The 16,456-nt window shown below is 41.5% G+C and overlaps 1 protein-coding gene across 4 annotated transcripts in view; it reads left to right on the top strand.

The window, feature by feature from the left end:
• Trpm6 (transient receptor potential cation channel subfamily M member 6) overlaps positions 1 to 16,456 on the top strand; it is a 189,357-nt gene that overhangs the window by 84,443 nt on the left and 88,458 nt on the right. For all 4 annotated transcript variants that reach the window (XM_017799220.1, XM_017799218.1, XM_017799219.1 and 1 more), the window contains exons 16-19: positions 1,093 to 1,373; positions 3,214 to 3,442; positions 6,415 to 6,567; positions 14,210 to 14,356. In XM_017799220.1, the coding sequence (XP_017654709.1) occupies positions 1,093 to 1,373; positions 3,214 to 3,442; positions 6,415 to 6,567; positions 14,210 to 14,356 (810 nt within the window). The remainder of the gene's footprint in view (positions 1 to 1,092; positions 1,374 to 3,213; positions 3,443 to 6,414; positions 6,568 to 14,209; positions 14,357 to 16,456) is intronic.

Below are 16,456 nucleotides of genomic sequence, written 5' to 3'. Positions count from 1 at the left end.
CTATCTATCTATCTATCCATCTATCTATCATCTATCTATCTATCTATCTATATCTATCTATTTTTCTATCTATCTATCCATCCATCTATCATCTATCATCTATCTATCTATCTATCTATCTATCATCTATCTATCATCTATCTATACACACATATCTACACATATATATTTTCTATGATGCCTCAAATTATGAAAAATAATTATGTAAAAATCTTTATTATTTTCCAAGCATGTGCTGAGTACATGGCTGAATTTGGGAGATGAGTGGGTTGGGGCTGATAAGATAGCAACTGAGGAGGTGACAGCTTTCCTCAAGGGGCTAACCATTATATAATATGAGGACATTGAAACAGAGACAAGAAGTGGTGTGGAAATGTACAAGGCACTGGAGTGACATCTGGGTTGAACTGCAAAGGATGAGCTTGCCAGGGCAATAATGCTTTTTCACTGTTAGAAATTACTGTCACTAGAGAAATGTAAGGAAAAAAGCTGATCTGTTTGGATGTATGTTGACAGCACTAGTGATGTTCTTCAAAGGGAGGACACATCTATTTTCTAAGGTGAGAGTAGAGGGTGCTTTTTGAAAATAAGATTCTTATTTATTCAAATATCATAAGAGTATAAATTGCACTTGCTGATTTATAAAGTCCTATGGATATTCCATCTTTTTTTTGAGACAAGGTCTCACTATGCAATCAGGACTATCTTTGAACTCACAATTCTCCTTGCTTCTTAAGTTCTGAGTTTTATTTAGTTCAACAAAGCATGCATGGTTTTTGTAGCTTTGAGACTTGAACCCAAGACTTCCTGCGTACTAGTCAGGCACTCTACCACAAGGCTACTTCATTAGCAGATTGCTTTTGTATGCCTTACACCTCCACCATACTGTACCAGTTTGACCAGATAGTTTGTACTAACAAGACTGCTGTGGTGAACATCTGTTCTTTTTGTTTGTTTTACTTTTTGTACAGTGCTGGGGATCTAACAGAGGTAGAGGCAACTATTTTTAAAAATATCTTTAGGATACTCAATGTCTTACATTAAGCTAAGTATCATGCATCTGAGTACTTAGACCTTTATTTTGCTTTGCAGCAGGACAAGCCTGGAGTTTCTCATATATTAAAAAAATCAAAGGAAAGACATAGCCATTCAGAGGACCCTGAGTCTACGTGCTTTATCTACCCATACAATGACCTGCTGGTTTGGGCTGTGCTGATGAAAAGGCAGAAGATGGCCATGTTCTTCTGGCAGCATGGGGAAGAGGCCACGGTGAAGGCAGTGATTGCTTGTATACTCTACCGAGCTATGGCTCGGGAAGCTAAGGAGAGCAACATGGTGGATGATACCTCAGAAGAGCTGAAAAATTATTCCAAGTAGGACTTGCCTCTCCGCTGCATACTGTACATAAGCAGTTCTTAGAACGCTTTGACATTCCTATCTCCTTCACTTTAGTGTAGCGCAAGTAGACTCGTAGCCATGTGTTTTATTCGGAGTTCTGCAGAAGGGATAGGAACCAATAGCATATATATAGGGACTTGTATGAGCAGGGATTTGGGAGAGAATTCACTGACGTGATTATGGTGGCTGAGAAGTCCTGTGATAGGCTGTATAGGTCCTGGAGATTCCAATAACAAGACTAAGTTCAAGTCCAGAATCCCAAGAACCAGGGAATTCCATAGTAGGACTCTCAGCTCAAGGCCTGTGAACTGGGGGAGAGTACTGCTGTTGCTATAAGCCCTGGAGTCATCAGGCTGGGGAGCCTAGACTGCTGATGTCCAAGGTAGGCACAGATGTCTCACCTCTCACTGGCAGAGACCAAGTCACATTTCTGTATTTACCCTCTCTGGACCGCTGGAGGACTGCGTAATGCCCACCTAATTTGAAAAGGGATTTTTCCTACCTAATTCACTCGGAATAACTCATCAATACCTCTAGAAACACCCCACAAACAGCAAAATAATGATTTCAAGGTATTTCTTCATCCTGTGTTATCTGGCAGCTAATGTTAACTACCACACCTCACACTTCATGAACTCTTTTAAAGGGTTTTAGGGCTTTGAAGGAGCTCTGTGGAGTATGAGTTAGGAGAGCTGAGTCCCCTGTCTGGTTATTTACCAGCTGGGTAAGTCAGCTGATTAGATTTTAAGCTTTAGTTTCCTAAGCATAGTTAATGATTTTGGAAATGATGTTGGAAGTCCTTTAGATTCCCAAAGCCTTTGGTGTTGTTCAATTAAGATTGCTGTTTACTGGGGCTGGAGAGATGGCTCAGTGGTTAAGAACACTGGTTGTTCTTGCAGAAGACCCGGGTTCGAATCCCAGCACCCACATGGCAGCTAACAACTGTCTGTAACTACAGTTCCAGGGGATCCGACAGCCCCTTCTGTCCTCTACAGGCATTGCACGACACAGGTTCACTTCCTACATGCAGGCAATACACTCATACACATAAAATAAAAATAATAAATAAAAATTTTTTTTAAAACAAACAACAACAACAATAAAAGATTGCTGTTTGCTGTGTCTTTCAGGCTGAGAAAGCAAGGAAAAGTATTGTATTAAAGAACTAGAGAGTAACTGGCAGGAAATAAAAAAAAGGGTAAAGGTGTTCCTGTTATTTTGATTACGAAAATGTTATAGTCATGGAGATAGAAGCAGGTTGAGTGAATGACAGAAGGCAGTCTACAATCTCACCGTACAGTCTCAGAATACTTGTGGAGAAAATAACCTCTTAGAAAAATCTTTAAAAGGTTTCTAAGTCACTTAGAAGTCATATTTTTTAGTATTTTAGTAAAAATACTAAGAAATATGGTTCCACCAATGTTCCTTGCTCACTAGTTTAGTTTTGAACAGTGTTTCCTATTAAAATTCTCTATTAGGTCTTATTTATATAGACCCACCCACACCAAACTGTAGGGAGTGTGTCCCGTAGCATGAAATGGATTCTCCCAGGAACAGCCAGGTGCATACTGAATTCTTCTCCACGCTTCCTTGGAAATGCCCAAGTTCTCTTCCTTCTTGAAAGGGAAAGAATGCTGAACAACCATTCCTTAAGTTCTGGAAGCTGAGATTCTTGAGTTGCTGGGTTTTGCATGGCCTAATTTTGTTTTTATTAGATATCTTAATTGGTGTTTTCTGAGTGTCATTAAATGTTTGAGGAAATTTTAGGGGCTCTGACTGCCTTTTTGTCTTCTCCATTCACTGCTGTGTCATCAGACAGTTCGGCCAGCTTGCCCTGGATGTGCTGGAGAAGGCCTTCAAGCAGAACGAGCCAATGGCTATGAAGCTGTTGACCTACGAACTAAAGAACTGGAGCAATTCCACCTGCTTGAAGCTGGCGGTGACTGGAGGGTTACGCCCCTTTGTGTCACATTCTTGTACTCAAATGCTGCTGACGGACATGTGGATGGGGCGCCTGAAAATGAGGAAAAACTCTTGGCTGAAGGTACATTTTCTTTACACATGGAGTTTAATGTTACTGTGGTGTGAAAGTCTGTGTCCTGGAATAGTATCATCAGGAAACAACTCTTTCTCAGGAGCCTCTGGGAACTACTTATCTCTTTGCCCAAGTGACTTTTCAAAACTGGGGATAACTGCATCTGCCTTGCCACCGCAGAGCTGTGCTTACCTGATGGTGATTAGCATTAAAACCAAACAAGCAGAACTTGGCTGTGCTGCTCGCACGCCAGTGCCTCTGTGATTGCCAACAGAAATGAGCCTTAAAAATGCTGACGACCAAGCTATGTGACACGCTCTCTCTAGCATCGCAAGGGTAGATCTGTGATAAGACCCAATAGAAATTTTTTTAACAAAACTAAACTGGTGAGCAAGGTACATTGTGGAATCATGTTCTTAAATATTTCTATGTAGGGCTGGAGAGATGGCTCAGCAGTTAAGAGCACTGACTGCTCTTACAGTGGACCCAGGTTTTTTTCCCAACACCCATGTGGTGGCTAACAACTGTCCTTAACTCCAGGGGATCTTGCAGGGGATCTGACATGCTCTTCTGACCTCTGCAGGTATTGCACACATGGGTGCGCTTGTACACATACAGGCAAAACACTCATAAAAATAAATAAATAAATAAATAAATAAATAAATAAATAAATAAATAAATAAATAAATAAAAAAGATTTACAAAATCCTTAAGAGTCTCCAGTAAGAAGCTAGACCCAGAATCCTCAGATTTTCAAATTGTTTTTTGGCAGAGCTCACTGGTAGATGCTTGGATAGCACGTGCAGAGCCCTGGGTTTGGGTTCCAGCACCATGAAATAAATATGAATAACAACAAACTAAATAAAATCAGCAATTTTTAGTGCTCTGAGGACCCAGTGTGTTGCTTTGGGGAGTACATGGCCATTTTGTTAGGCTGCTCTCTGCCTACTTGTTCACATGGCCGGCCACGCTTAAATTCTTGGCCTCTTCCTTCAGGTTTAAAATAATCAAGAGTAATTTATAATTTAGTTCACTGCTCACTGAGCAGTTGAACCCAAGCTTAAAGGTTTTTGTTTCGTCAGACTTGCGTACCTGTGCTTCTGAAACTGTATAGACGGGGGATAAGGCCTGAGTGCAAAGGGCTATATGAGACATACTTAGCAAACTAAAAGAAATAGTATTAGATAAAATAGAAAAGGCTTTGCATATTTTAATTTTGGCTAATGAGGTTACAGAAATAAGAGAAATGTCAATAAAAAATTATCTCACATAGATAAAGACTGAGCCATAATTCTAGAAGTTCTCCTGGAGGCACCTTGACACCTAGGCCTTGACTTACCTTGCTGGAGGAGGAATTTGCCGCAAGGCTGGGCCTGTATGCATTTCACTTTACCAGAAATCCTGTCACTAAGAACTTAATGAATTTTTGTCTTGGAGGGGAGAGAGAGGGAGGGAGGGAGGGAGGAAGGAAGGGAGATAAAGAGAGGTATGGAGGGAGGGAGGGGGAGAGAGGGAGGGGGAGAGGCAGAGAGAGAAAGAGAGAGACAGAGAGAGAGAGGGAGGGAGGACAGGTTGGGGGAAGGAGGGAGGGAGGAATGAGTTGGTTCCGAGGCTGAAGCAACTGCTTGAAGTCCTTGCCTGAGCTGTGTAACCATTATTCTTTGGTACCAACAGCCCAGTTCATTAGTGTTGGCTTGGGAGTTTTTGGAACATGTTTAAATAATTATGAGATGTCCTGGTTAGAACAATTTCAAGCAGGAGCACCATAGAGAGTTATGTGGATGGGAGATTGACTTAAATGCTTTTAGTATATTATCAGGTCCCAACCTGTCCTTGAAAGTAGGTATTTGCAGCATTGATGTTAATGTTATGGAATCTTGCTTCTTGAGCCAATCCTTCATGCACAAGGGCAGCAGGTTGAGCCCTTCCTGGAAGTAGATCTGGGATATGTTATCTTTGTGCATCTGACTAATTTTCCAGACCTTGAGGCTTTGGGGTTCTGCATCTAAATAGAAAACAAAGCTGTGTTAGAACTAAAGTCTAGAGAGCATTCACAAGTCACAGTTTAAAACAAACCCTTAAAGAGCATTTCGGCATGATGCAATGCAGGCTTGGCAAGACTTTGACTTCAGTTTACAAAATCATAAGTGTGGCTCAGCGAGGTTAATCTAACTTTTGGTCAGTGAATTCTGGGGTACTAAGACTTAACTTTAATTGCAAGACAGAGCATCCTCCAACTGGTTTTTGCAGCTTTGATAATATTCTAAGCTGTTTTTTTTCTTGAAAGGGTACATAAGTTGAACACAAACATTCTTTTGAGAAGACTGCTAAATGTACCAAGTATAGTGATATAGTAAAAATACCATGGGTGCTTGGAGCCATCTCTTCCTTAGATCTTCCTAAGACAAAGCATTTGAATAGGACAGGAGATGGATCATTAATAGTCTAAAGTTTATAACTTGAATAAGTGTTGTACTATGAACATATTAAATGTTATGTTTTATGTGGTATGTCTATTTAATGGCTTTAAAAGTATTGAAATAATGTAGTCATTGCAAAATAATACTCCTAACTGTCTACTCAGGCTCCTCAGGGGAAATGAGTATGATACATGTATTTTTAAACTTAAAAAATTTTTATTTATTATTTTTATTTTATGTGTATGTATGTATTGCTTGCATGTAGGTAAGTGCACCTGTGTCGTGAAATGCCCACGGAGGGCAGAAGAGGTTGTCGGATCCTCTGGAACTGGAGTTAGGGACAGTTAGCTGCCATGTGGGTGCTGGGATTCAAACCCGGGTCTTCTGCAAGAACAGCTAGTGTTCTTAACCACTGAGCCATCTCTCCAACCCCCTATTTTTAAGCACACACACACACACACACACACACACACACACACACACACACGTCTTGACTTTGCTGTTTGACTCGTACACACATCTTGTATTCTCTGTTTATTTTTTACCTTGTTTTCTTTGCAGATCATCATAAGTATCCTCTTACCACCCACCATTTTGACATTGGAATTTAAAAGCAAAGCTGAGATGTCGCATGTTCCACAGTCTCAAGATTTCCAGTTTACATGGAATTACAGTGACCAGAACCTCAGTAGCACCAAAGAAAGTGCTTGTGTGGTAAGTGCCATATCTAGTAAGTTGAGTGTCCATGGTGTGACTGTGCAGAGGCACAACTATGAGGCTTATCTTCAGCAGTCATCTGTTAAGCAAAATGTTGGCTGCCTTTGTTTCAGTCCAGTGAAGTAACACATTGCCCTGGGGTTACACATTCCTCTAAAAACCTAGGACTGACTCATCAACCAGATGTTTAGTTCCCTCTGTCTAATCTCCATCTTTTTAGTCACTGGTAAGGTAGAGCATGTACCATAGGCCTCATTAATCCTCATACAGAAATAAGCAAAGCATTACATTTCTACTTCAAAGACAAAGTCAAAGCGTTCACGGTGTTCAGCAGCTGACTCAGTGTTCCTCAGTGAGAGGCAGAACAAACTGACTTACTACGCTTGAGCGTCACTGAGCACTGCCTCACACCCCTAAGGATCTTATCTACAAAGACGGGCATTCAGAGTGTGTCCTCACTGCTGCACCCCACGTATCTCCTTATCTGCTACATCCAGTGACTGTGGGTGATTTTGCTTGAGTTCTGGATGTGTTTCTTCCTTGGGTCATGAACTCCCTCCCCAGCAGAACACCTTCACAGCCAGGGGCCCGGGATGCTGTGGATGCACTCTCTGCCTTTATGCTCCCACTTGGATCATGGCTCATAAAGCTGCCATTTACCATGAAAGTGAGGTGTAAACATCTTCTCTGGTGTTTACACTGAATGAAGCACCTTTCGCATCTTTTCTGATGTGGTTTGTGTTTATGGTATATATATTTAAACTTTTTTTTAATTAAAAAAATTTATTTATTATTTTTATTTTTATGTGTATGAGTGTATTGCATACATGTATGTGAGTGCACCTGTGCCCTGCAATGCCACAAAGGTCAGAAGAGGGCTTCGGATTCCCCTGGAACTGGAGTTAAGGACGGCTCATAGCTGCCATGTGGGTGCTGGGAATTGAACCTGGGTCCTCCGCAAGAGCAGTCAGTGCTCTTAACCTCTGAGCCATCTCTTCAGCCCTATTTATTTAAACTTTTTTTTTTTGGTCTTTTTGAGACAGGGTCTCCCTGTAGCCCCAGCTGTCCTGGATTCACCATGGAGATCAGGCTGGCCTAGAACTCACAGAGATCCGTCTGCCTCTGCCTCCTGAGTGCTAGGATTAAAGGTGTGTGCCACCACACCTGGCTTAAACTTTTATTTAAAATATTATTTAAATATTTAGAAGTGACTGGCTGTGGTGGTGCATGCCTTCAGTCCCAAAACTCTGGAGGCAGAGGCAGGCAAATCTCTGTGAGATTGAGGCCAGCCTGGTTTACATAGTGAGTTCCAGCCAGCTAAGGCTACAAGGAGATCCTGTCTCAAAAAATAAATAAATAAACAAATAAATTAGAAATATTCTCCAAATACGAAATGAAGACTAATTAGTTGTAATCAGTGTTTCTTGGCTAGCATCTGTTGGCAACTGGCCGAGCATCCATCCATTCTGATGCCCTGGTGATCTGCCTCTTCAGGTTGTTGTTAAGGATCGTAATTATCACTCCTGTTTAGGTGTGTGTCCCCTTTCTTTCTTCCTTCCTCTCCTTTGAGTTCTACTTAGAATTCTCAGAATCCAGAAGTCAAGTACATTCTAACCTCTGTAGAATGCATGAGAAATCTCTTGAAAGCCTGGGATAGTCACATGCTTACAAAGGTGTGGTACCATGTCCAAGCAATACCAAAGGGAAGGAACGCAGTGCTGACCTAGCCCCTTGGAAACAGAATGCAGCCTTCCGTGGAGACTCTACTTGGCTTTATGTCTGTTTAATTGTTCATCTGCCGAGTTCATTTTGCTTGTTGAAGTGAACAAGGAAGAAAGTTGTTTATCTTCCATCTATGTGCAAATGCGCATGTAAATCCTACAGGACACAGCAGATAGTAGTTTGGCAGTGGATTCAATTTTGCTTTTGACTTTGCAGATTCAGTAGAATAATGAACTCATAAACTCCAAAGGCATTGTAGAGAGCTGGGCTGTTCCACTCAGAACTGCTCTCAAAGGGGAATAGCAGTTAAATGTGTGCCCTTTACATTTAAAAAATGTAGTAAGTTCTCACAGCTATCTGAAAAGTTCAGTTTAGAGTAATATAGTGGTCCTGTTATAGCAGTTGCCTTCATAAGTGTTTAGATGTGGCCATATCAATTTATTAATTCAATGGATATTTAAACTAAGGTGAACGTGGCCTCTGCCAACATGGAGCTTATCATCAGATAGAATGCCTGTGAAGCCTCAGCATTATTCATTTAAAACTTCCATTGAGGGGAGCTTCTGGGTGGTGTGGTGAGCATGGTTCGTGTTGTTTCTCAAGTAAATCACGGCTAAAAGCTTATGGAATAAGTGGAAAAAGAAGATGCGTGCTGAGAAGAGGAAAAAGAATGCTCCAAAGGAGCTCAGCAGACTTAAAAGTAGACGGTGATGTTTTAATGAAAGATATTCAAGAGATTGCAGCCTTGGTGAGGAGCAGGGCAGAGGCAGCCGAGGGTTTGGCCTGGTGGACTCTTAAAACACGGAAAGTGCCACATGGGAAGGAAGTGTCATTGGAATGTCTGCACTGACTTCAGCTCTCACTATGTGAGAACTATTCATTTTCATATTTTAATTTAGTCCTACTTCTGTAGTTCAGAACCAGTATAGCTCAAGTTTATTTCAGGAACTTGAATAAAATATCTTCTTTGATGAAGGAAAACAAAAAACAAACACTTCCACTGAAAGTCATTCAAGCCCATTCTATTATGAGTAGTTTATAATAATCATAAATTAATGCTTTTTTGAGGGGTCTTTTTTGAGTCAGGGTTTCCCTGTAGCCCCAGCTGGCCTGGAACTCCATATATATATAAAATCTAGAGATCTTTGTCTTTCAGAGATCTGCCTGCCTCTGCCTCCAGTGTTGGGATTAAAGGTGTGTGCCTGGCTTGATTAATGGCTTTTTTACCCTTTGACTTCAACTTAAAAATTATTGACTATACTTGTCTAACATGTGCTAGGCCCTGGCTTCAATCTTAAACTCTCTGCGCACGCGCACGCGCGCACACACACACACACACACACACACACACACACGCAGACACACACACATTGTTACTATTTCCTCTAGCTGATTTGTTTTTTGGAATTTTTCTAGGTAAGAGGTGGGAACAGAAGTAGTACTTTGGTGGACCGTATAAGATTTCATAATGTTGGGGTTCCAACCTCTGTCGGTATAGCAGCAGACCGCCAGACAGTGCTGGGTTCTGGCCTCCCTCTGGCTTAGGGGCTGAGAACGCAGGGGACGGCCTATGAGCACCTGGATCCTGCCTCCATGTGGTGAAAAAAAAAAAAAAAAAAAAGGAGTTATGCAATTTGGGAGTCTTTTAGATAGACCCACTGAAGGGGTACCCCAGTTGCCCCACCCTGTGTTCCTGTTCAGCATGGAAGAAGCCAGAGTGGTCTAGGTCCCGATTCCCTATCCTCTTCAGAGGATGGTGTGATAAGAATAGGAGGTAGAAATTAGCTAGAAAGTTAAAGTAAAAAGACCCCAAAGAAAAGTAGCCAGTTTCTTGGCTAAAAGTCAAAATGTCCTTGGGCCTCTTAGCAACATACTCTGTTCCAAAGGCCAAAAATCTCAAAAGTATTTGGGAGCTTGTATCTAATCCTTAAAAAGATTTTAGGGTTACCTCTTCAGAGGGGGGACTGTTGGAGGGGAGGGACAAAAGCCCCATAAAAAATAAATAGAGAAGAAGAAAGAGTACACAAAGTTATCAGAAAAAAGTGATGGGGAGAAATGGGAGGAGTTGGAGGGGAGGGAGTGGGCATGGATTTGATCAAAACACATTATGTGCGTGTATGAAATTCTCAATAAATTATTTTTAAAAATTTCATAATGCTAAATATGCGTGAATGATTACCTGAGGAACACAGTTTACACTGTGTATTATAGGAGAAAACTGAAGGTAGGTGAAAATGATACTTTTTAGTGTCTTTGTGGTAACCGCACACAGAGGTGAAGCCCCTCTGATGGTAGGAGGAAGGCCATTGTTCTTGAGGTGAGCTGTAGTGTGTATTGAATCAAATACAGCATTTGCTCTGTGAGGTTTTACAAAGCTCTTTCTATCTCTCTGTCTCTCTGTGTCTTTGTCTATGTCTCTCCTCCACATCTCTCTGCATCTGTCTCTGTCTGTGTTTCTGTTGCTGTCTTGCTATGCTGTCCAGGATTGCCTTGAAGTTGGGGGCTCAGGTGATCCTCCTGCCTCAGCCTCCTGAGTAGCTAGGATTGTGTGTACATATTCCCATTCTAAGCTAGGATTCCTTTAGCAAGTTTCTATAGGCAAAAAATAACTTTGCCAAGGGAAGTTTAAATTGTTCAGCTGTTAATTTCTTAAAAGCATGACCTCTGGTTAGCATGAACTGTCTTAAAAACAAGTTGCAGCCAGGCGTGGTGGCACACACCTGTAATCCCAGCACTTGGGAGGCAGAGGCAGGCGGATCTCTGTGAGTTCAAAGCCTGGTCTATATAGTGAGTTCCAGGACAGCTGGGGCTACAGGGAGACCCTGTCTCAAAAACACCAAAAAAAAAAAAAAAAAAAAGAAAGAAACAAGTTGCATGAAAATGACAGAATGGAACACCCAGGGAGAAGAGGCGCTTCTCAGTGAGGCAGCTGGTGAGGATAAGGGTTACTGATGGTTTCCTTAGGAGCTAGAGTCTGAGGACATGGAGAGGGGAAACAGCATTTCTGGGGTAGAAGGGCTTTGTAAATAGGGCACTGAAGCAGGAAGTAATGAGGCAGAGGTAAGTTTCACACGTGGACGGTTTGGCTGGACTCCCAGTTATGGAGGCTACCGGCAAGCAGAAGCTATTTACAGGCATGATTGGAAACATAGATGGAAGCCAGATTGTAAGGCTCTTGGTGTGTCCTGTGAGAGAGCGTATTGTTTGTTCTGTTTCGTTCACTGGAGAACCAATGAATGTGTACGACCAGAGTAGCAAGACGATCCACCTGTAGGAAAAAGCAATCGGCTTCATTGTGTAGAATAGTTTTATAGGAAGACAGACTGGAATTAAGGAGAACACAGACCAGGATGACCATCCAGGCAAGAAGGAATAAGGGTTTCAGCCAGCATCAGTAGCAATAGATATAGAAAGGAAAAGCCAGATTTTAAAGGAATAGTCAGTTTAGCAGGGGGATGGGCACGAGAGACAGCAAGTATGACTGAGGATTAATGGTTATAATAAGTTAGCAGCTTGAAGGGGGATGATTGGAAAAGAAGCAGGTTTAGGAGAGAGGTGGGCTCAGGCTTCAATACACTGGTATATCACAATGAAACAGTACTGAGGAAGTTGAACAATAAATTCTAATCTACCATTGATTGTTGTAGTTATGACTTACTCTTTTTTTTTTTTTTTCCGGTATTTTTGAGACAGGTCTCCCTGTAGTTCCAGCTGGCCTGGAACTTACTATGTAGACCAGGCTAGCCTGGAACTCACAGAGATCAGCCTGCCTCTGCCTCCCAAGTGCTGGGATTAAAGGCATGTGCCACCATGTGCCACCTGATTTAATCTTTTAAAAAATATTTATTATTTTTAATTTTTTTATGTGTATGAGTATATTGCCTATATGTGTGCAAGTCCACCTGTGTCGTGCAATGCCTGGAGAGATCAGAAGAGGGCGTTTGATTCCCCTGGAACTGGAGGTATAGATGGTTGTTAGCTGCCATATGGGTGCTGGGAATTGAACCCAGGTCCTCTCTAAAAGCAGCCAGTGCTCTTAACTGCTGAGCCATCTCTCTAGCCCCTGTAGTCATGATTTAGTCTATGTACTTGTTAGTATCAAATTAATATTAGAAAGGAAGAAAGAGGAGGGAGAGGAAGGGAAGGTAGGAGGAGGAAGAGAGAAAGGGAGAAGACTGGAATAAAAGCTAAACGAAATATTTTTTGTCTTTACCTTCTTCAAAGGAAAAAAAAAAGACTCCCCTAATTTGAATTTCTTTTCCCATGGTGTGTACATGATGGTAGTGGCTTTTGAGTTCAACTGAGAGATGGGCTCACTTAGCACTTTCTAATCTTTAGCATCTCTAAACTGTCAAGCATAACTGAGACAGGAATCACCCAGAAAATATAAACAGTAAGATAATTATTTAGCAAAAAGGCCATTAGTTAAGTTGATTTCTGGGGTTTTCCTGAAGTTGGTTTGATGTTTGAAAAATCTCACTAAGTAATGACTTTTCCAATTACTCTCAAGGCATTTTAATTCCAGGCTTCCTGAAACCTGTTGACCTGGGTCAGTTCCCAGATCTCTAAGGTTTGACTTTCAACCCCACCTGGGAAAGTTCCAGGAGGTCACATTTTCCTGTAGCTTTACTAACTATTCAAGCAAAACTCGATTCATCCATTGCCCTGACAAATCTTGCAGTCTTGCCAGACTCGCATCAGTCTGAGTCACAGAAGAGAACATGGAACACTTCTTTCCTTGCACTGTTACTTTGAAATTATAAAATGGATTCATTTTCCAATAACAATTAAAACCCAATAGAAATAGAGTGACATCTCTTTTGCTCCTCTCACTCCCCTTCTGGTCTATCTCCCAAAGGTAATCAGGCCACAAGTGCTGTTTTCTTCTCATTTCTCTCCTGTCCTCTCTGCAAGCCTATCCTGTGTGGGCACTGGTGAGGTCAGATGCAGGCCTCTGCTGCCCACACCTGAGTACTCATTACTCACGGCCCTTGGGCTAACACATACCTTTTAAGGAGCTGATGAAAGAGTTAAGACTTTTTGTAGAAAGTCCATGCAAAATGTGATTACTTGCATATGGCCACAGGACATTGAAGTAACTGCCTAGGCCAAGAGCTGCAGCACTCCAGACTTAGAAGTCAGTTTGCTGTGAGTATGTGAGGAAGGAGGTCTTCAAGGCCAGATTCCTAGCAGGCTTGCTGTATTTAATGCAGTCCACAGATTCGTTGAGCCTGCCAACATTTCAGTTAAGCTGTGGACAAGAAATGATTGTGTGTTTATAACTGTCTATTATTCTTAGTGGTGGAGGTGTAGTTAAATTTACTGTGGGGAGGCGTGCTAGGCTTCCCGGTTCCCAGCGTCCTCCTTCCACCGTCCTTAACAACAAACCCAGATAATAGTCTTCCAAACTACAGTTTAGGTAACAAAAGGATTTATTTGGCTTGCTCACAGAGCAAAGGTGGCGGTGGGGGGTACTTACAAAGGTGTGGGCACCCTTGGGGTTTTTTGTCCCTACATCTATCTCTGGGACCCCCTGACCTGCCTTGGTGGTCCAAGATGGGGAAGCCCCTCCCCTCTCCCTGGTTTCTCCTGTCCCTATCCTTAGTACCCCCCACCCCCATGCAGCTAAGGCTGACTGATTGGGTGGGAGGGGTGACTGACTTCCTCTGCCCCTCCCCACCTAGGGAGGGTCTTATAGTCCAATTAGTTTGAGGTCATTGAAGCAACCGGGTGAGAAGCTAGAGAAAAAGGCATGTATCCACTGCTTGCCAGTCTGGATTGCCACTCGGAGGACAAGCTCATCCAACAGAAGTTTCTGGGGATTGAACCCAGGCAGGGTCCTACAGAAGCAGAGCATGAGTTCTACCACTGACCTACAAGTCCTACTACTATACCTACAAGACTGCTTGTTTTTCAGAAAGACTCTGATTTGGAAAGAGGACCTGATGAGAAACCGGATGAAAATCAGCACTTCAGCTTAAGAAATGAGCCCCAGAGCCTGCCTTGGACCAGGAGAATCTATGAGTTCTACAGTGCTCCCTTCGTCAAGTTTTGGTTTTACACGGTTGGTCTCACTACAATGACCCCCCCCATATATATAATGTTAATGATAATTAGTAGTTCATGATAATGTCACTAATGGTATGTGAGATTTGCCAACTTGAGACAAAAATGTAGAAATTGACTTAACTCCTCCTCAAAAAACCCAAACAAAAAGCAAAGCAAAATAAAACACAAAAAGCAAAAGAAAAATAAAAACAAAAGCAAAGGGAAAGGATGACAAAGTAGGCAGGAAGGAGGGTCGGAGGAAGACGTGCGCTCAAAGCCCACCTGCACTGGGAGTTTGAGAACAAGCTTCCCCTCCCTTCCCCTCCTTTCCTCCGCCCCTGACCCTGCCCTCCTAGTCGTTTTCTCTCCATCTTGTTTTGTATTGATTTTGGCTTAGGGTTTCACTTCATAGTGAACTCTGGAAGGCCTGGAGCTCACTATGTAACTCTAGCTTAGGCTGACCCTGAACTTGAAATAATCATCTTGCCTCTGTGTCCTGCGTGTTGGGATTACCAGTGTGTGCCACTGTTTCCAGAGTGCCCCCCCCCCCTTTGGAGTACTTAGACTTCGCACAACTAAGATTCAGCTTTTGGTGTTTTTAGGTACAATGACTGTAACAAACAGCCTTGCTTGTAGAATTAAATGGTAGGTGGTGGGTTCTTTTCCCATCTGAGCAAAAATCAAGCAAGCCAGCAAGTAAAGAAACAAAATTTTAGAATATATATTTATTATTTTAATTTTATGTGTATGAGTGTATTGCTTGCATGTATACTAGTGCACCCGTGTTGTGCAATTCTTGAGGAGGTCAGAAGAGGGCATTGGATCCCCCCTGGAACTGGAGTTACAGATGGTTAGCTGCCATGTGGGTGCTAGGAATTGAACCCAGGTCCTCTGCAAGAGCAGCCAGTGTTCTTAACCACTGAACAATCTCTCTAGCCTGACAAACAAAATTAATAATCAGCTGAATCAATTTTTGGTTAGGAATAATGTGGTATATAGACAAAAATGCAGTTGTTTCTTTTTATCTTTAATAACATATGCTCATACTTGTATAAAGGACTATTAAATGTTTAGAAGAAGAGTTGTGTGATCGGGTATTGAATCTGCTGTGAAGAGTGAACATTTGGAGAAAGCATAAATATATTGATTATTTCTCTCATCATCTATCATCTATCTATCTATTTATCTATCTATCTATCTATCATCTATCTATCATCTATATATCTATCATCTATCTATCTATCTATCTATCTATCTATCATCTAATCTATTATCTATTATCTATCTATCTATCTATCATCTATCTGTCTATCTAATCATCTATCTACCTATCCATCCATCTATCTATCATCTATCTATCTATCATCTATCTATCTATCTATCATCTATCAATCATTCTATCACCTATCTATCCATCTATCATCTATCTATCTATCATCTATCAATCATTCTATCTATCATGTATCTATCTATCTATCATCCATCTATTATCTATCTATCTATCATCTATCATTCTATCTATCTATCTATCTATCATCTATCTATTATCTATCTATCTATCTATCATCGTCATCATTTATCATCTATATATCTATCATCTATCTATCTATCTAACATCTATCTGTCTATCTAATCATCTATCTATCCATCCATCTATCTATCTATCATCTATTTATCATCTATCTATCTATCTATCTATCTATCATCTATCTATCATCTATCATCTATCTATCTATCTATCTATCTATCTATCTATCTATCTATTCTATCATCATCTATGTATCATCTACCTATCTAACATTTGAGGATATTGACTTGGCAACCACACAATTATTTCATGTGCTTAATAAATACATAGCTGTGAATGGCATGTATCTATGTCCAAAAATCAAATCTAAGGCTGGGGAGATGGCTCAGTCAGCAAAGTCTGTGCAGCACAAGCATGAGGACCTGAGTTCAGACTCCCAGCATGCATGTAAAAAGCTGAGTATGGACTACTATCCTCAGGCCTCTTGGGGTAAGTCTATAGCGCAGCTCTCCGCGCTGGGACTCCCTAAGCCACATTCACCCTTCCATCCCCCCCACCGTTCTATACTCCTAGTTTGGGCCCTGCCCC

This window comes from Nannospalax galili, unplaced genomic scaffold, assembly GCF_000622305.1.
Source record: "Nannospalax galili isolate Female #2095 unplaced genomic scaffold, S.galili_v1.0 scaffold858, whole genome shotgun sequence".
Classification (NCBI taxonomy): domain Eukaryota; kingdom Metazoa; phylum Chordata; class Mammalia; order Rodentia; family Spalacidae; genus Nannospalax; species Nannospalax galili.
Note: the sequence above shows the minus strand (reverse complement) of the source record. Positions and strands in the feature narration are given on the sequence as shown.